Below are 26485 nucleotides of genomic sequence, written 5' to 3' on the forward strand. Positions count from 1 at the left end.
TCTCTGAACAAGCTTTTTTCCCCAGATGCCCCAAACAATTGTAAAGAGGATTCAGCAGATTCAATTACTTTACCCCAGTCCTCAGCAGTCCAATCCCTGTACCTTTTGCAGAATATCAGTCTGTCCCTGATATTTTTCCTGGAGAGAAGTGGCTTCTTTGCTGACCTTCTTGACACCAGGCCATCCTCCAAAAGTCTTCGCCTCACTGTGCGTGCAGATGCACTCACACCTACCGGCTGACATTCCTGAGCAATCTCTGTACTGGTGGTGCCACATTCCCGCAGCTGAATCAACTTTAGGAGACGGTCCTGGCGCTTGCTGGACTTTCTTGGGTGCCCTGAAGCCTTCTTCACAACAATTGAACCGCTCTCCTTGAAGTTCTTGATGATCCGATAAATGGTTGATTTAGGTACAATGTTACTGGAAGCAATATCCTTGCCTGTGAAGCCCTTTTTTATTGCAAAGCAATGATGACGGCACGTGTTTCCTTGCAGGTAACCATGGTTGGCAGAAGAACAATAACAGCTTCCAGTCTGTTATTCAAACTCAATCAGCATGACAGAGTGATCTCCAGCCTGGTCCTCGTCAATACTCACACCTGTGTTAACGAGAGAATCACTGACCTGTCAGCTGGTCCTTTTGTGGCAGGGCTGAAATGCAGTGGAAATGTTTTTGGGGATTCAGTTCATTTGCATGGCAAAGAGGGACTTTGCAATTAATCGGATCACTCTTCATAACATTCTGGAGTATATGCAAATTGCCATCATACAAACTGAGGCAGCAGACTGAAAATATATATTTGTGTCATTCTCAACTTTTGGCCACGACTGTACATGATATGTGTTATTTCATTGTTTTGATGTCTTCACTATTATTCTACAACGTAGAAAATAGTAAAAATAAAAAAAAATCCCTTGAATGAGTAGGTGTGTCCAAACATGACTGGTACTGTATGTAAATGACATTCGTTACGGGGTATTGTGTGCAAAAAATAAAATTGTCTTTGAATGTTTTATTAATTTTAAATTCAGGCTGTAACACAACATTTTATTTTTTTATTTCACCTTTATTTAACCAGGTAGGCTAGTTGACAGCAAGTTCACATTTACAACTGAGACCTGGCCAAGATAAAGCAAAGCAGTGCGACAAAAACAACAGAGTTACACATGGAATAAACAAACGTACAGTCAATAACACAATAGAAAGTCTATATACAGTGTGTGGAATAAGTCAAGGGGTATGAATACATTCTGAAGGCACATTATACGCATCTAAGAAGTAGAAAACAAGTAACAAATAATGCCAGTTTATATACATTATGTTTCATTACTGGGTTTTCAAACTGGGTATCAAAGTAATGAAGTGGGTTACCTTCTGTATTTGTACAAAATGATGAGCCTGTGAAAGCTGTTGTCGATGACAGGTTTGTCTAACCGGATACTTGCCAACAGCTGGCTGACTGATCCGTTCATTGTTATGCTCACAGTGAAGTCTTCACTATGCTGCATGTTCTGCTGCCATCTGTACATCTCTCCAACAACTGCAACGGGCAATCTGATGAGGTGGTGTTGGCTGGGAGGGCCTGTGACAGGGTGATATAATAGACAGCCAAGTGGTAAATTGCATTTTTTTTTTCTAGAGAAAGGACAAAGCTTTTTGCAAGTGCACTTCACAACCAAAATGACTCTACTAGCTGTATCTGATTGGCTGGGGAATTAGCCTACTAGTTTACCAAGCCAGGTATTTTTGAATGCAACTTTTCAAACATACATAACCAGATGTCTATGGTCTAGCTACCGGTATACTCACCACCACTGCACTGGGAACCAACGAACTCCAACCACCTATTTCGCATGATAGGGTCCTTCGGAAGAGCATGCAAACCATAGTTGGTCAAGCCGTATAGGGATTTTCAGTCTCAAAACAGCTCTGAACGCGTTGGAAGGGATTAGTTGGTTTTTAGGGGCAGTCACTCTTCAAAAACAAAAGGTATATTATTCAACATTTCCACATGCAAAGCATGATTTTTTTTTTGAGAAAGTAAAAGTCTGTAATCGGCAGTGTTATTGGAACCTTTAATTTGACCTCTGCCAAAACGTCTGTGCCTTAATGGCACAGGTGATGTGCTTGCATAACTGCAAGGGTTGCTGGTTTAAACCCTGGTCTGCTGGCTGTTGCTCTCTAATAGCTCAAATCAGTTTTGAACCAACTATTAAAGTATGTGTAGAATTTACCACGCATAGTCAAATGTAATAGTCTGCAGTTTTCAGAAGGTGAATAGCTCAATTGATTGCGACAGCCTTACATTGTAAAATGTCTCAATTACCATTGAAAGTTATATACACTGCTCAAAAAAATAAAGGGAACACTAAAATAACACATCCTAGATCTGAATGAATGAAATATTCTTATTACATACTTTTTTCTTTACATTGTCGAATGTGCTGACCACAAAAATCACACAAAAATTATCAATGGAAATCAAATTGATCAACCCATGGAGGTCTGGATTTGGAGTCACACTCAAAATTAAAGTGGAAAACCACACTACAGGCTGTTCCAACTTTGATGTAATGTCCTTAAAACAAGTCAAAATGAGGCTCAGTAGTGTGTGTGGCCTCCACATGCCTGTATGACCTCCCTACAACGCCTGGGCATGCTCCTGATGAGGTGGCGGATGGTCTCCTGAGGGATCTCCTCCCAGACCTGGACTAAAGCATCCGCCAACTCCTGGACAGTCTGTGGTGCAATGTGGCGTTGGTGGATGGAGCGAGACATGATGTCCCAGATGTGCTCAATTGGATTCAGGTCTGGGGAACGGGCGGGCCAGTCCATAGCATCAATGCCTTCCTCTTGTAGGAACTGCTGACACACTCCAGCCACATGAGGTCTAGCATTGTCTTGCATTAGGAGGAACCCAGGGCCAACCGCACCAGCATATGGTCTCACAAGGGGTCTGAGAATCTCATCTCGGTACCTAATGGCAGTCAGGCTACCTCTGGCGAGCACATGGAGGGCTGTGCGGCCTCCCAAAGAAATGCCACCCCACACCATGACTGACCCACTGCCAAACCGGTCATGCTGGAGGATGTGGCAGGCAGCAGAACGTTCTCCACGGCGTCTCCAGACTGTCACATGTGCTTAGTGTGAACCTGCTTTCATCTGTGAAGAGCACAGGGCGCCAGTGGCAAATTTGCCAATCTTGGTGTTCTCTGGCAAATGCCAAACGTCCTGCAGGGTGTTGGGCTTTAAGCACAACCCCCACCTGTGGACGTCGGGCCCTCATACCGCCCTCATGGAGTCTGTTTCTGACCGTTTGAGCAGACACATGCACATTTGTGGCCTGCTGGAGGTCATTTTGCAGGGCTCTGGCAGTGCTCCTCCTGCTCCTCCTTGCACAAAGGCGGAGGTAGCAGTCCTGCTGCTGGGTTGTTGCCCTCCTACGGCCTCCTCCACGTCTCCTGATGTACTGGCCTGTCTCCTGGTAGCGCCTCCATGCTTTGGACACTACGCTGACAGACACAGCAAACCTTCTTGCCATAGCTCGCATTGATGTCCCATCCTGGATGAGCTGCACTACCTGAGCCACTTGTGTGGGTTGTAGACCCACACAAGTGGGTCTACACTAGACTAGAGTGAAAGCACCGCCAGCATTCAAAAGTGACCAAAACATCAGCCGTGTATGTATGTATGTATGTATGTATGTATGTATATATATATATATATATATATATATATAATAAAATTGACTGAGGTCGTATAACTCAGCCATAGAGACTAAACAAAAACAAAAGACATCCTATGTACACTAGAGCCACGTCTTTTTTGTGCCTTTTACATCTTGTTTCTAGCCTAAAGTGTTGCAGAGTTAAGCATCCTATACATTTATATGGTTGGATCAGAATCACCATTATAATCATTGGCCAGTATGGAGAATTAAGTTAAAAAAAACATCTCCATCCATTGCTAATTTAGGAAACAGACAATTGTCTGGTAAATTTAACAATTTCATGTTTTTCTGTCAATGACGTTTGGCTTCTGATGTGATTGGTGTGAAGCCAAATCCAAACTGGCTTCCCTTGACTCTTTTCTTTGGTGCGCAAAGACCATTCACAGCTGAGCTCACTCAGTATAGCTGTTATATTATAATTATTTATCAAGGGAAGACAATTGCTTGCTGGCGTCCCTTGCATTCAATGCTACGGGTACTGTTTCATTCGCTCGGATGCTTTCTCCAGTGAGATATATTTAGCCTCTTGCGAATTGAAGGACATTTATGAAACACAGAGATGAAAGATAAAATACATGTTTTTCCTTGGCATCCATGAATACACGCCAATGTAAGGTGGCAATTTGCCCAAAGCTGGTGTTGGTTTTGAACTGATGTACATTAGCTAGCTATGTTTTGTGGAATGTAGGACTAGCATTTGGATGTGAGCTAGCTAACATTGGCTAGCTGTTGTGTTCTGGCTCTATCTAGCTAGCTAGCGAATGACTGAAGTAATCTGTGTAAAAACTTCCCATAACCAAATATAGCTTTTCCGTTTATTTCCCTGTTCAGTAGCTAGCTAGCTTTTAGATGACTGACGTTACCTAGCTACAGGGGCTAGCTGTTGGACAAGCAAGCTAACCTTAGTTAGCTAATCAAAATATCTGTTTGAATTTATTGATTAACATCAGCTTGAATACCACTATATAGATAACTATCTACAGTAGCCTAGGTTTGTTCCATACACTTCTGATTGGCAGCCTGGTGTAAGCAGTGGTGTTGTTGCAACGGAGTTGATCGACACGGTGTTAGAACTCTGAGCATTGGCAACAAAAAAAAAGATGTTAGCATTGTCAGAAATGCTACAAAAAAAAAAAGGTAGCACATCATTGGTTCTTAAATGGACAGAAATTAGCATGTGAGAGCGATAAATTATACATTTAATCAAAACTATTGCCCCTAAAGGTCTAATGGTCACTTTATGGAAGCTGTAGTCTCGTTCTTATCTGACGCCTAGATGTTGAGCTAAAATTTTTTTTTTTTCCTAATGCTAACAACCCTGTTAAAAATCAAGTATGTGGTTCTCTAATGGCCGGACGGCTCACAAGAGGCAGGGAGTGCATTGTGTACCTCCAATAAAGATGATTTGAACATTTTCATCGACATTGGTGTCATATTGGCTTAGATATTATGGTAGGGAGACTTTAATTTAACATTGAGCTTCAATCAACGCAAATTATTGGTCAGCGCAACAATAAGCTAAATTCATGGTCTTTTTAAACCAACCACTTAGCTAACCAACATTAACACTTATTGCATTCCACTGGTGATTAAAGACGTGGAACACATTTCTTCACACGTTAAATCACAAAACTACAGTGCCGTGTGAAAATATTCAGACCCCTTGGATTTCTTTACATTTTATTGTGTTACAAAGTAGGATTCAAATCGAATTGTCATTTTTTGTCAACAATCTACACAAAATCATCTCATGTCAAAGTGGGAAGAAAAATTCTAACACTTTGTAAAAGGTTAATAGAAAAAGGATATTAACTAAAATATAGTCGTATTCAGCTCCCTGAGTCAATTACCTGTTAGAAACCCTTTGAGCATTGAGTCTATGAGAGCTTTGCACACCAGGATTGTGCAATAATTGCCCATTTTACTCCTGAACTAATTTAGGCTTGCCTAAACAAAAAAGGGGCGGAATACTTAGTTACTCATATTTTATTTATCTTTAAAAATATATATAATTTATCTTCCACTATGAGTTTGTATGGTTGACAAAAAATATAATAAAAAAATAAAAAATAAAAAAATGTAATCCCACTTTGTAACACAAACAAATGTGAAGAAATCCAAGGGGTCTGAATGCTTTTGCACTCTCGTATAAACTTTAATGAACACTCCATTTAAAAACACTGCATTAAGCACATTACATAGAACATGCAGTGTAATGTGTCCCTAGATTGGTAGTCACTAGTCTAGACTGACATCCTTACATAGTCTTAACATTTCTCACACCACAAGGCTTCATTGTCTGTCACCGACAGATCAGCATTCCTACTTTGACAAGCTTCATAAATACCGGCCCAGATGTCCGCAGCACATAAGGGTCTGTAACACAGTTGAGGGCCTGTAACACAGTTGAGGGCCTGACTCAATCACAACATGTAAAACACAGCATCCAGCCTGTTTACCTACATTCCCCTGTAATGATGAGCCAAGTCTAATCTGTATCTGAGGGACAGCTGTCTGTCTGTTTCAGTCTGATGGTACATACCACACACTGAGAATGGCAAACATTTGTTTTATACATAAACAGATGGGGATTTAAAACGTGTGAATTAAGGAGTCCAAGTAAAGTCACTCTGTGCCTGGCATGCAGTGTACACAACAGCTGTAATGAGAGTCATACATAGTCCAGGGCCAATATCCACAAAGCATCTTTGAGTAAGAGTGCTGATCTAGAATCAGTTTAGACTTTTAGATCATAATGAATAAGATTATATGGACGGATCCTAGATCAGCGCTCCTACTCTGAGATGCTTTGTGGATACGGGCCTGGGAAAAGAGGTCTTCTGACCTCTATGGGACATCATGGCTAAATAAATAGTCCTTTCACCAACAATTAAGAGCTTAAACATGACTTTAAAAAAGCTACAAACGAAGAGCCAGTTTTGTTGCTATTCTTAAAACTACATTTAAGCAAATATTGTAAAATCTCCATAAAAACAATATGCACATTTTCCCACCAGGGGTGTGTTTCCATCAAACCGACTTATTGTGGATAAAAGGCTGTGAGTGATGACGTAGTGCACACAAAAAAAGATTTTGTTGTTAAGTTCCCATGTACCGAACAAAAACATCACTGATGAAAACCTCATAACCAATTTTCATATTTTTTTACGTGTTTTGAAAGCAGTAACACACTCAATGTACTCTGGACATCTCATGACTCTAGGACCAAGAACATTTATTCAAAATAGCATGTTCGTTATTAATGGTAGATTATGGCAGCTTTTTCCATTTCCTGAAAAGTTTGTGTTTTGGAGATGAGGTTTTCATCCAAAAGCAGTGAAATTAAATAGGCTTCCAACGCAATTTCAACTCCACCAATGTTTTGTCACAAAAAAAAAAACCTCTGTGATAAATAGCAAACTTTCACAATGTGGTTTTGGTGCATGCTCTCTAGATAAGACAGGGGGTTATGAGATTTGGACAAGATCATTTTATTTGATAATTGGCAGCCAATCACCAATTATAAATGCCACCAGCATTCAAATAATAGCCTACCCTCAATATTTATCCTATTGGAAATTTGAATGATGATATGAACTTCACATGGTGGTTAAGTGCACTAACTTATTTCACCACGTCCTGGTGGTTGGCCCATATCATCGCATCACTCCAAGTTAACTATAATAGCAATATTTGCGCACTATAAGTGACTGATTCCGTTTAATTTGGGACTAATTTTATTATACTAATCACGCTATTTCAAAAGAAAGTGTGCACTGTCCCTTTAAGACCAATGACTTCATTCTCATACACAGTCAGTTTGAGTCTGGAGCAAAGATGATCTTGACAGAGACCTGAAGTGATTGAAATGTAGAAACAAATAAATATAGGAGAACAGTTAAAGTATTTGAGTGTTTTAATGATAAGAAACTACAAAGTTAATAATTAAGGAGTGATCCATGCTCAATGAAGTGCAATCATTAGGTGAGACAAAAATGTTCATCCCTTTAAAGGGATGGGCCGTTACCCTGGTAACTTGCTTGTCCATGATGAAAAAAATTGTATCACTGACTGCAATGTCTTCCTAGAAGCAGATAGTTGCAGCAAACTCAAACTAACATTGAAAAACAACCTAGCTTGCGATCAAAACAATATAACTGGCCAAGAAACCCGAGGACAAAGTCACACTTTAGTACCCTTTGACAATTGACCAACTTCTACATGTGTCCTGTGGATTAAAAGAAACTGTTCCCAAATGCTGTGTGACTACCCGCCAACGTGGCTGGTGAACTAGACATTCTTATCAGCCAATGACAAATCGACCCGCATTTGGCAGGTGTTAATTTACACCACGGGAGGCTGGTGGCACCTTAATTGGGGAGGACAGGCTCATAGTAATGGCTGGAACAGAATCAATGGAATGGCATCAAGCATCGCTAACTGGCTACATACGGAGCGATAGACAAACACACACCAAACAGACAGATGGGCAATATTGCTGGAAATTAATTGGCAGATATCTTTTTACGTTCGGCTTTAAAAAAAATGAATATATACATTTTATTTACTTTTTTAAACCTCTCTCGCTAGTGCGCGATAGGACAACATCTCTGCCAGCCAAACCCTCCTCTAACCCGGATGATGCTGGGACAATTGGCCCCACGGGTCTCCTGGTCGCGTCCGGCTGAGACAGAGCCTGGACTCGAACCCAGAATTTCTAGTGGCACAGCTAGCACTGCGATGCAGTGTCTTAGACCACTGTGCCACTCAGGAGGCACCTACATTTGGCTTTTTTTAAGCAAATAGTGGCTAACCAGGGATGGGATAATGTCAATGTGACTTTGATTGGATAGTAGCCAGGAACTTTATTTTTATGACCGTTTGCAATGGAACACGTGGAAAAAAATGCATGTACTTTCAGAATTGATTGGAGAGATGCTCATTGGTGGGCTGTTGGAGACCCATGGGCTAAAGCCAGCAACAGGTCAGTGGAGCAGGCAGTGCGCTCGCGCTATAAGGAGACATCTGTTGGGCTGATAGACTTGATCTTCTCTCAATCAGTAGACCGACGCCGGTTCAATTACTTGAATTCCATTTCGTGAAATTTTTTTATTTCAGTGAGCTCAATGTGCAGTTTCTGTAGAGAAAAATTAGATCAAGCCTGAACTGTGCGATGTAGTAGGGAGCTGTAGTTTGACAGTTAAGCGCAGAAAACGTGGTAATTAAAATAAGATTTTATCCAAGGTCTACCATTTTACATTTGAAGAAGTGGGAGATTACGTTGTAGTTTACTCTCACATGACCGCGTGGTCTAGAATGGAATACAATTGCAGCCCACAGGTGGAAAATGGGAGGACACATTCAACATGTCGAATCGTAAGTATTGTTCCTAGAGATAAAATTATTTATTTTATTATTTTTTTATTTAACTAGGCAAACCAGTTAAAAACGAATTCTTATTGACAATGATGGCCTACCCTCCCCCAGGCAAATCCTCCCCTATGCCAGGCAACCCTGGGCCGCCCTATGGGACTCCCGATCACGGCCGGTTGTGACAAAGCCTGGGAACGAACCAGGGTCTGTAGTGACATCTAGCATTGCCTTAGACCGCTGCGCCACTTGGGTATGCCTCTGTTGACTGGAAATGTTATTTTGGTGATACCGAACAGTTTAGATATGGTTGATCAAGGACACCAGGCTACAGAAGTTTCCGCAACGAATCATCTCTAAACAATTACAGAGCAAAAATAATAGCTGCAGTCCAATTCTCTACGAGTGCACACTTCTGAGAGAAGGGGGAAGAATTGGAACATAACCAATATCCTCCTTTCAGCAGGCAGATATAATCAATCTATTTATACATACATTTTTACCGCAGCAGTTTTCACGAAGTACTTTTAAGGTAGGAAAGGAACATGGTCTCACCGAGAAGTCAATGGGATCGTTGGTGATCCCCTTCAGCACAGCCTTCAAAGGGTGCTTCATGAAGGGAGCCCACATGAGCAGGGAAACCAGGTAATAACCCAGAGAGCGCTGGGTGTTAGTCATGTTCCACCACGACGCCATACAGCAGGCCTAGCTGATAGAACAGCACCGTTCCTACAGGGGCAGAATCAGGATACGGTTGTGTTCAGGAGGGACAACATTTTTTTGAAACAGGGAGTTTCCACTTCAACTTAATCTGTGTCCACAGACGCAACTAGCATGTGCCTTGCAAATGCTGTGTTTCAACCTCTATGACAATGTGAGGGGGGTCCAAGGCCTCCAAAATAGATTGGAAACATTTCCCAACTTAAAATACAGTCAAGAGCTGGCGGGCAACATTCATGTTACAAGGAGAGATCATTACTGATAATCAATAATATTACAGGACCAGGGTTACAAATGATTATGCATGTTTTAGTAATACCAATATGTTAATTATCCCTGAAGGGCTGATGAGTTCATGAGTGTGACACTGAAGTGTGAACTGCCATGGACAGTTTGATGTACATGCATGCATCATGCATTCACAGGTATGTGGCTGCAGAGTACAAACACCAATGGCATCAGTCTTTTGGGGGTGTGATATGCACTGACTGTAGCCATTCATCCAGTGTTGCCAATTTAGAGACTTTGTCGCTATATTTAGCGAGTATTCAGACCACTCTAGCGACACATTTTTCAAAAAAAAAGCGAATAGCGACAAATCTAGCAACTTTTTCTGGTGTTATTGGAAACTTTTGGAGACTCTGACGTGAAAGAACGTATCGTTCTTACTCTTCTCAACGAACAGCGGGTGCTGCCGCGGATGCTGCCGTGGGCCCCACCCCCGTTCCAAAGCACTCACAGGCGACCCAGTCACCCCTCCGCATCCAGACTGCAAATGAATCACGCATGCGGGAAGCCGCCGCTTCCTGATCCCGCTCTGGCTTACATTTTTTTTTTTTATCTATTAACCTGAATTAGGGCCAGACTAGTTATAATTCTCAAAATGCCATTGACAGTTTTTTTCTATTGTCTATTTTTTGTCCAGTTAGATTTTTTTTTGTATACAATGTAAAAAATGTTATGGTTAAAAATGTTCATGTTTTACTGTGACTTGTTGTTGGCTCCTAAATGGACCTTAAGGTTTAAAACCAAACCCCTGCCAAAAATAATTAAATTAAACACTAAGTAACTCCGCCAGAGGGTCTCTTTTGCCAGTCCCAAGCCCGGATAAAGGAGGAGGGTTGGAATTGTGACATAAAAAAAAAAAACATTTGCAGTTCTAAACATATTTCGGGTGATTTTCACTCACCTTTTGTCTCTCCACGACGTTATGCCAACAGCATCCATCACAATTACATGCACATGGCAAATTATGCAAATTAGGCGATGACGTCAGTTAGGACAGCCAATAGCTACTTTCCTTACTGAGGAGTTGGCAACACTGCATTCATCCTCTCATGACTTGATTTCAATTTTGGTCCCTTAGGTTACCTTGTCCAGAAGCCTGATGAAGCTGGCTACAACATCTAGAAGATAAGAGTCATTACAATCAGTCAATAAAGGTTTAGCTCCACCCCAGAGACAACCACATCTTGTCTATGGCATATGCAGCATTAAATGGACTGTGCGTCTACAAATAACAATGGGCTAATTTGCAGGATTAAAGGTGTATGTGGTGATAAAAGCATATTCTACAAAAGAGCATTGAAATCGTTAGTCTTTGGTTGAACACAAACAAAACAGATTATAAACTAGAGCACAAACGACATGTCATCAAAAAGGATCACATACATATTTATTATTATGTTCCTTATTCATCCTGCATACGATGTTGTTCAATAACTTGTCCGGTTGACTAATGTCCATGTTTTTTGTGCCAACAAGCAACAATTCAGTCTACTTGGGCGTGCTGGCATGGGTGAACTTGTAACTGCGTAGTAACAGCTAGCTATCGTGTAATACTGCGACGATGTTTTGTAGCCCACTTACCTCGCAGTCCTGGGTTATCCTCTTTAGATCGTAAGTTTTGCTTTTGCAATTTAGCGTTGATAACACTGGTGTTTGTCTGAAAAGATTACAGCCATCGTAGGTGAGCTCCCGGCTCGCCGTGTTGTTGTTGTTGTTATTTCCACACATGTTGATAGTCGTCACTAGTTACCACAACTACAAAGGCTTAATTGGCTAACCCCCGCCAACTTCTACATGTTATCTTAAAATAAGACTTTAAACCAAACTGCTAACCTTATGCCTAACCTTAAATTAAGACCAGAAACCATTATTTGTAATAATTAATTTTTACGATATACACTTTTGATTTCGTGGCTGTGGTAACGAGTGACAACCCAAAAGCAAGACGAAGCAGTATTTCTCCAGGTGGCGCTCCAACACTATTTTATTTTCATTATTTTATATGACCATAGGCAGGCTTTATCAAACTGCGTAGCGCACAAGGTTCAGTAAGAGAGAGTCAACGCTGCTCACACAGTGACAGAAATGCTTTCTCACAATATTGACAAAACTGTTGACCGTGCAAGGGGTTAAAAAAAAAATATATATCAGCAATTGTTCATTCATTTATGTAGCCTAAATCATTAGGCGCGTTCGAGCGGATCACTTTTGTCAAGTCTTCAAAGTGTGTTGCATTATGGTTATAAAAATCTTCCCACTGGGGACTAGGATACTGCCGCGTTCAAGACAACTGGGAACTTGGAAATCTCTGACTTCCGACTTCACTGCGTTCAATTCAACTGGCAACTGAAAAAAAATAAACTCAAGACTGGGAAAATCGTTTTGAATGGTCATTGAACTCAGAATTCCAAGTCAGAAACGCGGACTAGCAACACCCACTCTTTTCTGTACTTCTCGCTGTACAATTTTGATTGAGACATGTTGATTGATGTAAGTTCTGTTCAAGATCAAACATTCGTGAGCAACTATATTCATTGGGTTTGGCTCGTCGAAGCCGTACTACTGCTGCAGTCAGCCATCAATGATTTGCAATTTGCTGAAATTGCTGCTGGCCTGCTGCTGTATGTGCACGAGCTGAGCGCTTGCTGCTGACGTCACTCAATGCACGTTTGCAGCCAGGCACGTGTGTTGTGACAGTGTGTGACAGAAAAAAACTTTTTGTGTCATTTAGAGGGAAAATGCGTGCATTTTAGCGTTTGAGTCACCTTTCAAAAGTTGCTAAAAGTTCCAAATATATTTTTAAAAGAGCGCTTGCTGCTGACGTCACTCAATGCACGTTTGCAGCTAGGCACGTGTGTTGTGACAGTGTGTGACAGAGAAAAACGTTTTTGTGTCATTTAGAGGGAAAATGCGTGCATTTTAGCGTTTGAGTCACTTTTCAAAAGTTGCTAAAAGTTCCAAATATATTTTTAAAAGAGCGCTTGCTGCTTACGTCACTCAATGCACGTTTGCAGCTAGGCACGTGTGTTGTGACAGTGTGTGACAGAGAAACGTTTTTGTGTCATTTAGATGGAAAATGCGTGCATTTTAGCGTTTGAGTCACTTTTCAAAAGTTGCTAAAAGTTCCGAATACATTTTTTAAAGTAGCTCAATTTGTTAGGTGCTGTTTGAAAAAAAAGTTGCCAGGGTAGTCTGAAAAGTTGCTAAATCTAGCAACAAAATTGCTAAATTGGCATCACTGGATGCACCTCCCCCGACTTCACTCGCTGACTTAAACATACATACATACCTGAAAACAAGTTGTCTCTTGTTGAATGACAAAAATACTTTATTGAAGAATACCTACAGTTGACCAATCATTGACAAAGGGGAATACACTTCGGCTCCAGAACTTCGGTTTGCCATGAGAAAAAATGTTGTGTGACAGAACATCCAAAACGAACAAAAACTTCAAAAAGGTAGTCATAATTTATGCACGAACTCTTCTGAAGTGTTTCTACTGGGAAGCACATGGACATCGCTTGAACCTACCCATTATCTCTCCAAATTGTATTTTATGTTATTGTGATTTTTATTCGTATCCTCAGTAGCTGAAGCAGCAGCTATTCATCCTGGGGTCCACACACAACATGACAAAATAAAGAACACTAATGGACCAGAACAGCAACACAAATTTAAACTAGGAACACTATGACTAAAGAACAATAGGCCTACGACTATTTTGGTCTAAATAAAGGGCCATAAATCCACAAAAAAAAACATAGCATGTCCTTATTTAGAAAACACCAAACAACAGAAAATAATGTGGTGCATATCTAGGGCAAAGGGTATTATTAATTTAATTCCTACAGAGTAGGCAATAAAGTGTGTTATACAATTCACAGGACAACTTCGACATTTGACCTTTGAGAAACATGGGTGAACGTCTAATTCTGATGTAAAACTGTGAGCGATGGTAAGCAGCCGGCGAAACAGTGGATGTCAGACCCAAAGACCGCCAGAGTGCGCTATTATTCCTGACGTCGTTAGATTGGGGCTGTGTGGATGCGAGCGTCCTCACCGAGTAGCGAGACAAAGCAGTTTTCTTGTTATGAACTTCTTCCTCCTCTATCCGCGTCAAGGTCTTCGAAAAAAGAGCTAATTTCAAGAGCCAAACTAGAACTGCTACAGGAGTCGTCCGCAGTAGGCGATTGCACTTTTGCACTCAGTGGATAGACTTGGCCAGCAAGGGTGCATGGAGAATTCTGATCGAACAGAAGTTCTCGTCTAAACGCACAAATTACAGTTTTATGGGAAGGACGTGCTGATTACAACAATAACATTTGAAAATGGTTCAACAAAGGATATTGCGGGCGGTTATCATGGGACCTCCAGGTTCAGGGAAGGGCACAGTGTCGGGGCGCATAGTAAAACGTTTCGGATTATCGCATCTTTCAAGTGGAGACCTTTTGAGAGCCAACATTAAAGCCCAAACAGGTAAGATTAGACCATGGTGCAGTTCTAAACCTCTCCACATACAGCAGATAATGGAAATGGCTGCTATGGCTGATGAAAATAAGCAGAATGTGAAGTAAACCATACCCTAGTGAGTTTTCTCCAAGTAGTCAGATTGTTCCCACTTGCTTGTGTTATGTGTTTATCGTGCATGAACAGCAGCAGTTGACACATTAGCGTAGATGTTGCTACCATGTTCAGACCCACTGGACACGGACGTAAATTCAACGTCTATTCCACGTTGGTTCAACAAATTACGTGGAAAACAACGTTGATTCAACTAGTGTGTGCCCAGTGGGTAAATTGTAGGTGTGTGATATTAATACTTGTAAAAAAGAATCATTCATAAACTAAAATGAATATGAAAATATCGGATGCAATCAGATTCTTTTGGATGTTATGCACAAAATGTAAACATTGTTATCCACAAGGTGATTCAATGAAGCATGCGATGTCTTGAAAACGACGATGGTGGTTGGTCATTATCCGACTCCCCTTGGGAGAAAGATAAAGATCAAGAGTAAAAAAAATATTTTTTTAATCAAAGATTACAGAGATGGTAATATACCGATACATTGCAAACAAAATTCTCCCCAGCAGTAACAAAACAAGTGTTGTTCTGGTCTGGCTATGATAAGAGAAACAGTTCAGTCCAGTTCCACAATCATATTCTTATCTTGCTGCAAAAAGCTCGAGTCTGACTGGAGAGCAGACAAGACCCTGATCTTATATTATTGAGTGGAAAGAAGAGTTGTTAAAAAAAGAAGAAGATTTCTACAGCAGATCTACAGCTATAGTAGACCTGTGCACAGGTAACCAGATATCTGAACTACCTGCCACCTGAGCTTTCTACAGTGAAGGTCATGTGGTCTGGTATGTACCTTCAATTTATTATCACGCTGCTCTAGCTCTTATCTTGACTGAAGTCCCATCAGATGTAAGGACCATCATAAACTGAGGAGTAGCCTATAGCAGACCACTGACTTTCAAGGACTTTGTTCCCACACCCCCTTGCTCCTTTTCCCCCACACTGGAATGAAATGAAACCCATAAAGTTCTTTCAGAACACCCACATTTAAAACATGACGAAATACTTTGTTTTATTGCCCATACAATCTGTGATCTAGTTATCAGTTTAATAGTACATTTAAAAAAAAGTACACACACACTTAGCACACAGCAAGCCATGTGCCAAGTCCTCAAAGAATGTAATAGTTCAAAGAATGCAAGCCTGAATTTTTTTCAGTGTGGTGTGTAGCTTCTTTGTTCTAGCCTGAGATGAGCTCCACTGTGCACAGTAGGCTAGCATTCTATGCTGCTCCTTATATGGCCCAGGCCTGCAAAACCTCCTCCCCCGACTGTTACAGAAATGATTTTCTGTATTATAGTCAGACAAAGACTCAAACTTTTTTGGGGCCGGGGACCGCTTTTATGATAGCAAATGAATCAAGGACCCCCTCATAATCAGAACACAACTCGAGTGAGATGAAAAAATAGCATACAAGGAGTCATGACTTTGGCAGTGCATTGCCCTCGGGCCCTGGGAATTAACATTTTAAAGGCCCGCCTCTTGGCATTGGAGAGAACATTTTGTACTTTTCAAGCTAATTTCCTGCAGTTCTACAAATTTTTACATGAGGCAGAGAGAACTTTGCAATTTTAATCATTTATTGTATTTTTTATTTAACCTTTTATTTAACTAGGCAAGTCAGTTAAGAACAAATTCTTATTTAATCAAATCAAATTTATTTATATAGCCCTTCGTACATCAGCTGAAATCTCAAAGTGCTGTACAGAAACCCAGCCTAAAACCCCAAACAGCAAGCAATGCAGGTGTAGAAGCATGGTGGCTAGGAAAAACTCCCTAGAAAGGCCAAAACCTAGGAAGAAACCTAGAGAGGAACCAGGCTATGTGGGGTGGCCAGTCCTCTTCTGGCTGTGCCGGGTGGAGATTATAACAGAACATGGTCAACATGTTCAAATGTTCATAAATTACCAGCATGGTCAAATAATAATAATCACAGGCAGAACAGTTGAAACTGGAGCAGCAGCACGGTCAGGTGGACTGGGGACAGCAAGGAGTCATCATGTCAGGTAGTCCTGGGGCATGGTCCTAGGGCTCAGGTCCTCCGAGAGAGAGAAAGAAAGAGAGAAGGAGAGAATTAGAGAACGCACACTTAGATTCACACAGGACACCGAATAGGACAGGAGAAGTACTCCAGATATAACAGACTGACCCCAGCCCCCCGACACATAAACTACTGCAGCATAAATACTGGAGGCTGAGACAGGAGGGGTCCAACCCGGACGACGCTGGGCCAATTGTGCACTGCCCTATGGGACTCCCAATCACAGCCAGTTGTGATACAGCCTGGAATCAAACCAGGGTGTCTGTAGTGATGTCTCCAGCACTGAGATGCTGTGCGTTAGACCGCTGCGTCACTCGGGAGCCCCCAAAGCTAATTTAAAGCTTAAATTACAGTGCATTTATGTAAAAAAAAATCAAACAAATTGGAGAATACATAAAGTATTCAGTTTAAAAAGATACAATTGGTGGAGTACTGTGGATACCAATATTCATGTGAGCCTCCCAGAACATAAATTGTGGATTCATAATATTACATTGTATTGTATTACACTCTAAACTTATTCCACAGATCGCTTGGCCAAAACATTTTAAGTTGTTGTTAGTCATATTCATTGAAAAAAATTAAGGAAAAGGCTTTGTGTTTTATCCTTTCAGAACGGGGTCTTCTGAGATAATAAAAAGTTAAGATCACAGATCTGATCCTTGTGTTATTCTGCATCCTCTCCTGGCAGAGCTAGGTCTTAGCTTTATGTTGCTCTGTGTATCTCCTCTCCTGGCAGACCTAGGTCTTCTGATGAAGTGCATAATGTGTACATGTTTAAATACTAAAGATGACAGCTCTGATCTTTATGTTCCACTGTGAATTCTTGCAGAGCTGGGTCTTCTCATGAAGTCATGCATCGATCAGGGTCAGCTGGTACCTGATGACGTCATCTCCCGTCTCATCCTGACAGAGATGAGGAGCATAGAGCAGAGCAGCTGGCTGCTGGACGGTAAGCAGTAAGCACCTGCACCACACGCATTTCGCCAACAGCGAGCGAGAGGGAGGATGACAATGGGGAAAGATAAAGATTGTATCAAAGGGCAATATAGGTCGGACTTAAACAATGAAGTGTGTCGGAGGCTGCAGCATTACCGCTAGACCAGCCAGGCCACCCATTACTCAGATTTAGGGACATCAGCATAGACAAGGCAATAGGCATATGTTTTAAAAAGGCATTCAGTACACTCCAGACACCTTCAAGTGAGTAGGAATATGCTTTAGATTTGTTTCTAAGAAACATTTACATTATTTGAACAGCTTGCTGCTGAACAGTAAGCAGCACCTGAACTCGTTAAGCTATTCTTGATAATGGCGCCAGAAGGGATGGCTGTCGTTTTACGGGCTCCTAACCAACTATGCTATTTATTTCTTTTTTTGCATTGTTTGCAGTTTATTTTGTACACAAATTTACCGCTACCATCTCTTATGACCGAAAAGAGCTTCTGGACGAGAACAGCGATTACTCATCACGAACTGGACAAAGATTTTTTCTTTAATAAGTCCGACACAAAGGATATGCTGCTTTCCGGAGAACAGGCCCAAATCTCCGTCATTAGCGTGAAGAAAATGGCGGAGATACCGAGGGAGAAGGTCTGGGTGCCTTGTTAGGATTTGTAGGCGAGTGAGTAAATTGCCATTACCATTGCCATTACAATTATTGGCCAACGTGAAATCACTGGAACGTGAAATCACTGAAAACAAACTTGATGATCTACGGTCGAGCTTATCCTATCTACGGGACATAAAAAACTGTAATATCTTGTGTTTCACTGAGTTGTGGCTGAACAACGACACGGATAATATAGAGGTGGCTGGGTTTTCCGTACATCGGTAGGACAAAGCAGCTACGTCTGGTAAGAAGAGGAGCTGGGGTGTGTGTCTATTTGTCAATAACAATTATTATTGTTGTAGAGATTATTGTAGAGATGTCTAATGTTAAATAAGTTTCTAGGTATTGCTCGTCTGAGGTAGATTACCTCATGATAAGCTCTAATAAGAGAGATCTCACCTATATTATTCATATATTCATAGCCATCTATTTACCACCACAAACTGATGCTGGCACTAAGACCACCTCAGTCACCAGCTTCATCATTAAGTGTATTGATGACGTCGTCCCCACAGTGACCATACGTGCAAATCCCAACCAGAAGCCATGGATTACAGCCAACATGTGCACCAAGATAAAGGCTAGAGCCAGTTGAGGACAAGTTCTCATTTACAACTGCGACTTGGCCAAGATGAAGCAAAGCAGTGCGACAACAAAAACACAGAGTTACACATGGAATAAACAAACATACAGTCAATAACACAATAGAAAAGTATATGTACAGTGTGTGCAAATGAAGTAAAATAAGGGAGGTAAGGCAATAAATAGGCTATATTGGCGAAATAATTACAATTTAGTAATTAAACACTGGAGTGATAGATGTGCAGAAGATGAATGTGTTGTGAATTGTTGATAAATAGGAAGCGGATTCTGGATTTAATTTTGGATTTGAGATGCTTAATGTGAGTCTGGAAGGAGAGTTTACAGTCTAACCAGACACCTAGGTATTTGTAGTTGTCCACATATTCTAAGTCAGAACCGTCCAGAGTAGTGATGCTGAACGGGCGGGCAGCGATCGGGTGAAGAGCATGCATTTAGTTTTGCTTGCATTTAAGAGCAGTTGGAGGCCACAGAAGGAGAGTTGTATGGCATTGAAGCTCGTCTGGAGGTTAGTTAACACAGTGTCCAAAGAAGGGCCAGAAGTATACAGAATGGTGTCGTCTGCGTAGAGGTGGATCAGAGAATCACCAGCAGCAAGAGCGACATCATTGATGTATACAGAGAAAATAATTGAACCCTGTGGCACTCCCATAGAGACCGCAAGAGGTCCAGACAACAGGCCCTCTGATTTGACACACTGAACTCTGTCTGAGAAGTAGTTGGTGAACCAGGTGAGGCAGTCATTTGAGAAACCAAGGCTGTTGATTCTGCCGATAAGAATGTGGTGATTGACAGAGTCGAAAGCCTTGGCCAGGTCGATGAATACAGCCTCACAGTATTGTCTCTTATCGATGGCGGTTATGATATCGTTTTGGACCTTGATCGTGGCTGAGGTGCACCCATGACCAGCTCGGAAACGAGATGGCATAGGAGAAATCGTCGGTGATCTGTTTGTTAACTTGGCTTTCAAAGACCTTAGAAAGGCAGGGTAAGATAGATATAGGCCTGTAACAGTTTGGGTCAAGAGTGTCTCCCCCTATGAAGAGGGGGATGATCGCTGCAGCTTACCAATCTTTGGGGATCTCAGATGATACGAAAAAGAGGTTGAACAGGCTAGTAATGGGGGTTGCAACAATTTCCGCGGATCATTTTAGAAAGAGAGGGTCCAGATTGTCTAGCCCGGCTGATTTGTAGGGATCCAGATTTTGCAGGTCTTTCAGAACATCGGCTATCTGGATTTGAGTGAAGGAGAAATGAGGGAGGCTTGGGCAAGTTGCTGTAGGGGGTGCAGGGCTGTTGACCGGGGTAGGAGGAAGGCTGAAACAAAGTGTCAGACTCTAGTTACCCAAGTCATAGACTGTTCTCTCTGCTACCGCACGGCAACAGGTACAAGTCTAGGTCCAAAAGGCTCCCTAACAGCTTCTACCCCGAAGCTATAAGACTGCTGAACAACTAATCAAATAGCCACCTGGACTATTCACATCTATTATTTATGAAAATTGCTCTGAAAGGGTTAAATAACCGTCGGCCACTAATATCACAACTGATATGTGATGCTAGGCGGATGGACTATCAGATCAGTGTGTGTTCAGCCTGGCCCAAGACGGTTTTCCATTTCAAAATAGCTGTCAAAGTGGGAGATAGTGGCAAATAGTACAGTCATGCATGCATCATGTTAAAGGGATACTTTGGCCCTTCAGTACCACTTGCTGTACTGTAGCAGAGAGAACCGTCTAAGTTGACTGGAGTCTTTGGCAATTTTTGGGTCTTCCTCTGACACCACCTAGTATAGTGCTTTGTGACAGTTTGTTGGTGATGTGGACACCAAGGAACTTGAAACGCATTGAAGAAGAAGGTACGAGGGAAGGGACCTTGGACCTTTTCCACCTATACGGTTAAGGAGGAGGCGAGAAGAGATGAGAGGAATCTCAGATGAATTGGAATAGAGCCATCTCTCTGGGCCTCTACTTTCCTGTAAAGGGTTCCCCCTTGGGAAGGTTGTGAACATAAAACTCTAGAATGGACATTCTCAAGCTATGAAGGTTTATAACGTCAACAACTAGTGTATTATATATCTCTATGCTTACACTGGTCTCTCCTGTCTGGAAGGGTTCCCCCGTACCGTGACTCAGGCGGAGACTCTAGACGGCGTGTGCAGTGTGGACACAGTCATCAACATGGACGTTCCTTTCCAGATCATCAAACAGAGACTGACCTCTCGCTGGCTCCACCTGCCTAGCGGACGCGTCTACAACATCGACTTCAACCCACCCAAGATCTCTGTAAGTATAGTCTGAGTCACAGATGTATTTGACGGCTACATACTACTGAGCTATATTGAAGCTTCTGCTCCAAATGTATGTGGCCAAGTTAACACACAGGCCTTATTACAACATAATTAAAATGATTACACATGTAATAACCATGTAACAGGATAGTAAAAACACACTAATACACTGTGTATTTAAAAAAAACTATTTGATAAGACCTATTTTTTAGTGTTCCATCTCTCCCACCACACAGTTGCTCTTGTCGTTAGCTAGCTTTAGCTGAATATCAAGCTGCTCTTTCACCATGCAACCACCTGACAGCGCCTGGCTCAGTCAGGCTTTCAAAATATGGGTATTAAAATAAAAAAAACAATCCTGGAACGTTAAAGTAGGACACAGACTGCGTGTACCTGCGGCGTGGAGAGATTTAGAGGAGAAAGAGAGACAGATGGCGGAAGAAGGGATTAGACAGATAAAACAACTGTGCATCCCAAATGACACCCTATTCCCTATATAGTGCACTACTTTAGACCAGAGCCCTATGGCCTATACAGGGAATAGGGTGCCATTTCCGAACGCATCCAGTGTGGCATTTGTTTGCTGTGGCAATCCAAGTGGGGACCTTTTGCTCTCGTCCATGCATTTTAAACTGAAGCAAACAAGACATTGTTACCACACCTGGGTTCAAATAGTATTTGGAATCATTTCATATACTTGAGCTGTGTTTGATTGAACTTGCCTGGCGCAATGAAACCAATAGAAAAGTCCTAAAATTGCAAACCCTGCCCACCTGGCACTCCAAACAGGCTAAAGCACATGCTCAAAGCATTACGATTTCAAATAGGTGGTAGCATGGTGAATTAGGAGCTTTTAAAAGAGCAGCTTGATATTTAGCTAAAGCTAGCTAATGACAAGAGCAACTGTTCTTAACCATGAAAAGAACACTGGTTGAAATCTCCTTCACCTCTCCCAGCAGCTTTCTGTATTCTGCTCTTTAGAGCCTGTGCATTGTGAGCCTGTGCATTATACCTGTGTTAGTGTTGCTTTTTTGCAATTACAAACATGCTGGTAGGAGGTTGAATGCAATTTGAATAGTAAGACTTTCAGGTTAAACACTTACCTACAGTAGTGTTTGTATTCCAACGTGTTGAGTCTGAGAGGACTAATACTTCATACAATAGAGGTGCAAATGTAGTACAAAAAGCAACGTTTCATGTGAATTGTGCAAACAGGATGAAACTTCAGTAGAAGACAGCCTCTTACTAATCTTTGCACTTCAGAGGCTGCTGGATCTGGGAGGGAGGTGTATATGGTCTACTCTCTCTTTCTCAAGGGTCTGTTCAAGTTTGCTTTCTGCACCACCTAAGGCAAGGTCGTCAGGTTTTCTTCTACTAACCATACAGGTTTCTGCATGAATGTTCACTTCCCCCTCCATGCAGTTGTTAAAACAGGCAGTACTGGCTTAGGCTGTGTGGTTTACACTTTACGAACCACTATGTCAGTATGTTGGACTATAAAGCGTACAATATTTATATATTTTTTATTTAACCTTTGTTTAACGAGGCAAGTCAGTTAAGAACAAATTCTTATTTACAATGACAGCCTAGGAACAGTGTGTTAACTGCCTGTTCAGGGGCAGAACAACATATTTTTTACTTTGTCAGCTCTGGGATTTGATCTAGCAACCTTTCGGTTACTGGCCCAACGCTCTAACCACTAGGCTATATACCTCAGTGTAGCTCAGTTTGTGTAAGATGCTAGCAACGCCAGGACCGTTTGATTCCTGCTTGGGCCACCTATATGAAAATGTATGCACGCACCATTGTAAATTGCTTTGGATAAAAGTATCTGTTAAATGGCATATCTTAACACGCTCACTGTTTGGTCTGTTTTGGTTGGCCCTCCTGGCTACAGGGCCTTGATGATGTCACTGGAGAGCCTCTGATTCAGAGAGACGATGACACACCAGAGACCATCACCAGGAGGCTGAGGTCCTACGAAAACCAGACACAACCCGTGTTGGAGTACTACAGGTAATGTCCCAAACCTGAGCGAGCTATCTATCTATCTATCTATCTATCTATCTATCTATCTATCTATCTATCTATCTATCTATCTATCTATCTATCTATCTATCTATCTATCTATCTATCTATCTCTCTATCTCTCTATCTCTCTATCTCTCTATCTCTCTATCTCTCTCTCTCTCTCTCTCTCTCTCTCTCTCTCTCTCTCTATCTATCTATCTATCTATCTATCTATCTATCTATCTATCTATCTATCTATCTATCTATCTATCTATCTATCTATCTATCTATCTATCTATCTATCTATCTATCTATCTATCTATCTATCTATCTATCTATCTATCTATCTATCTATCTATCTATCTATCTATCTATCTATCTATCTATCTATCTATCTATCTATCTATCTATCTATCTATCTATCTATCTATCTATCTATCTATCTATCTATCTATCTATCTATCTATCTATCTATCTATCTATCTATCTATCTATCTATCTATCTATCTATCTATCTATCTATCTATCTATCTATCTATCTATCTATCTATCTATCTATCTATCTATCTATCTATCTCTCTATCTCTCTATCTCTCTATCTCTCTATCTCTCTATCTCTCTCTCTCTCTCTCTCTCTCTCTCTCTCTCTCTCTCTATCTATCTATCTATCTATCTATCTATCTATCTATCTATCTATCTATCTATCTATCTATCTATCTATCTATCTATCTATCTATCTATCTATCTATCTATCTATCTATCTATCTATCTATCTATCTATCTATCTATCTATCTATCTATCTATCTATCTATCTATCTATCTATCTATCTATCTATCTATCTATCTATCTATCTATCTATCTATCTATCTATCTATCTATCTATCTATCTATCTATCTATCTAATCATTTTTTTTTAGCTTTTTTATTCATTATTACATTATATAAACTGTAACTGTGTAATAACGTTGCAGTTTATCTTCTTACATCATAGGCTTTAAGGCTTATATCTGCCCTTTCAAAGTTGGGACATAACAAACGGACATTCATCTCAATTAGACATCATTGTGAATGACTGAATGTCATGATTGATTCATATCACATCTATTTCTGTGGCCAATTAAAGAAGGAAAACATTAGTCCATAGCTCCTGTGTACATAAGATGGCTTCTGGGGCTCTTTGTCACTGGTAACTGGACAACGGAAAGAGAACTCTGAATTAACCCTACTACAGGGGCCGGTCTGAGATAACTGAAATAGCTTGGGACTGTAAACAAAGGATTCAGACAGGAGATCAGACAGTGAATTCATTCCAGTGTTTTCTTTCCCTTTGTTACACAGTGACTCTTTGTTGGTAACCTTGAAAGCATTATGTAGTTGAGTACTAGGTTGTATTCAGTAGACTAGACTGTAGCAAAACATTTTGCAATGGAATGCGGAAATATGTGTTCTTATTGGAGACAATCAGGGAGTACCTACCTGTTTCAAAACTAGTGCTTATGTTTATTATGATGACTGTCATGAGGTACTAATGTCTGTTTCTACCAACAGGAGCAAAGGGATGTTGGAGACATTCTCAGGAACGGAAACCAACAAGATCTGGCCTCACATTCAGGCATTTCTGTCCAAAAAACTCTTCCCCCAAAATGATAAGGTTGTTGGGAAAGCCTAGAATCCACTCTGGGAACGGATGGATTAGTTAAATGGGACTGAACTCTTTGGTCCAAACCATAGCAGTATCTCTGTGCCTATATAAGACCATGCCACTTAGTACAACATATTGTAGTTGGATAAGGACCACTTGTTCAACCAATGTCACATTCTCTCTGTTCATTCCATATGTAGCCTGATCCCAGATCTGTTTATGCTGTCTTGCCAACTCTTATTGTCACTGTCAAGCTAAACATCGATCGTAGTAGTTGGCAAGACAGCACAAACAGATCTGGGATCAGGATACTCCATATGTAACTTGTTGCTAGGTGATGTGGTTTTGTGTCCTTGGTCTGTGTGGGTGTGGGTGGGTGGACAGGACATGACTTAAGGCTAAAGTGCCATTATGTGAAGTGGTCTTGAATTAATCAATGTTTTGTAGGGCCAAGTGCCTGTTGTCGACTGTACTTTATCATGTAGTAGTAATAAATGATCGAAAATGTGAATCACCATGCAGTTATTAATACATTAAAAAAATACTGATTTTATGCCTATGACTGACGACACTGATTGTAGGGAAACATTTGTCACCATTTGAAGCTGACATTTTAAATTGTTAGCATGGTTAAGGTGAAACGTAGCAATATTACCATAGTAACCACATTTCCATCCAGTTTTATTTGAGTGAAATCATATCCTATAAAATTAAATAAAATGATCACGACAGCTGTGATGGAAACAGATTTCGGTGTCATTTTGTAAATGCTGACAGATAATTTGTTGGTTCGACATGGTGGGATCTTTTTGTGTCAGTAAAATGTATTATGTGGTAAATAGTGGTGGAAACGTCTATGCGCAAAATATTGAAATAACCATATGAAAGTACATTTGGAGTCACGCGATGATATAGTGTGTGTGATCCTCCAACTACGACTCGGGAAACCATACAGTTTATTAGGCTACAGATGAAATAAGTTATGAAGGGTGGTGGAACTGCACGGTGATAAGCTTGATGCTGCTTTCCAATAAATAGAGGGTCTTATTCTGGTGACATGGTGATCGATGCGTGACTGCCGCTTGACAAATACAAATACTCTGGCTCTTATACATCATAATATCATGTAGATAGCCAACCTGCACAGCCTACCCACATCGTATATAGGAGATGAGGGCTAGGTCACAGGTGCCAAGACCAGAGTAGGCACATTTCCTACATAACACAATAGTTAGATTTTTATTCAGTACATTTTGTGTGCGCTGTGTCATCGATCACTGATTTTTATCCGGATTCTAAAAATATTCACATGAAAATCTGTCGCCAATTGGATAGAAACCAAACGAGTGAGATTTTATTTGAAAAGCTGTAATATGATATACAGTTTACAAAACATTAGGAACACCTTCCAAATATTGAGTTGCAGCCCCCTTTGCTCTCAGAACAGCCACATCCTAACTTGACTTTATCTGGTAAAGACCCTGCATCTAAACTCAATAGTACAGTGTCTTCTCTGTTTCCCCACATTCTTCACCGGGTCTGCATCGCACCAAACTTCGGGCGTCACAGACACCGGGTATCTTCAACTTCTGTTAATCCTT

At 41.0% G+C, this 26485-nt stretch overlaps 1 protein-coding gene, 1 long non-coding RNA gene and 1 other non-coding gene across 4 annotated transcripts in view; 1 reads left to right on the forward strand and 2 right to left on the reverse strand.

Moving 5' to 3' along the window:
* The window catches only part of LOC110536975 (uncharacterized), a 32232-nt gene extending 20129 nt beyond the window's left edge, over window positions 1-12103 (reverse strand). The window contains exons 1-3 of one of the 2 annotated variants that reach the window (XR_002475537.3): window positions 11690-12103; window positions 11010-11226; window positions 9656-9829 (exon numbers count right to left, since the gene is read on the reverse strand). This is a non-coding gene — a transcript (uncharacterized LOC110536975). The remainder of the gene's footprint in view (window positions 1-9655; window positions 9830-11009; window positions 11227-11689) is intronic. The other variant, XR_016484875.1, reaches the window with a different exon arrangement.
* LOC149979072 (uncharacterized) lies at window positions 1046-3303 on the reverse strand. The gene is made up of 2 exons (XR_016484876.1): window positions 1810-3303; window positions 1046-1582 (listed from the first exon to the last, which is right to left on the reverse strand). It is a non-coding gene; the product is annotated as an uncharacterized LOC149979072 (long non-coding RNA).
* A 1929-nt stretch (window positions 12104-14032) lies between the features above and the next one.
* ak3 (adenylate kinase 3) lies at window positions 14033-25632 on the forward strand. Its single transcript, XM_021622660.3, has 5 exons — window positions 14033-14584; window positions 17564-17683; window positions 21053-21225; window positions 23128-23246; window positions 24791-25632. The coding sequence occupies exons 1-5, from the start codon at window positions 14437-14439 to the stop codon at window positions 24909-24911; spliced, it is 681 nt and encodes a 226-aa protein (XP_021478335.2). The 5' UTR covers window positions 14033-14436; the 3' UTR covers window positions 24912-25632.
* The last annotated feature ends 853 nt before the right edge of the window (window positions 25633-26485 follow it).

This window comes from Oncorhynchus mykiss, chromosome 12 (genome assembly GCF_057628025.1).
Source record: "Oncorhynchus mykiss isolate SJ-2025 chromosome 12, ASM5762802v1, whole genome shotgun sequence".
NCBI lineage: Eukaryota > Metazoa > Chordata > Actinopteri > Salmoniformes > Salmonidae > Oncorhynchus > Oncorhynchus mykiss.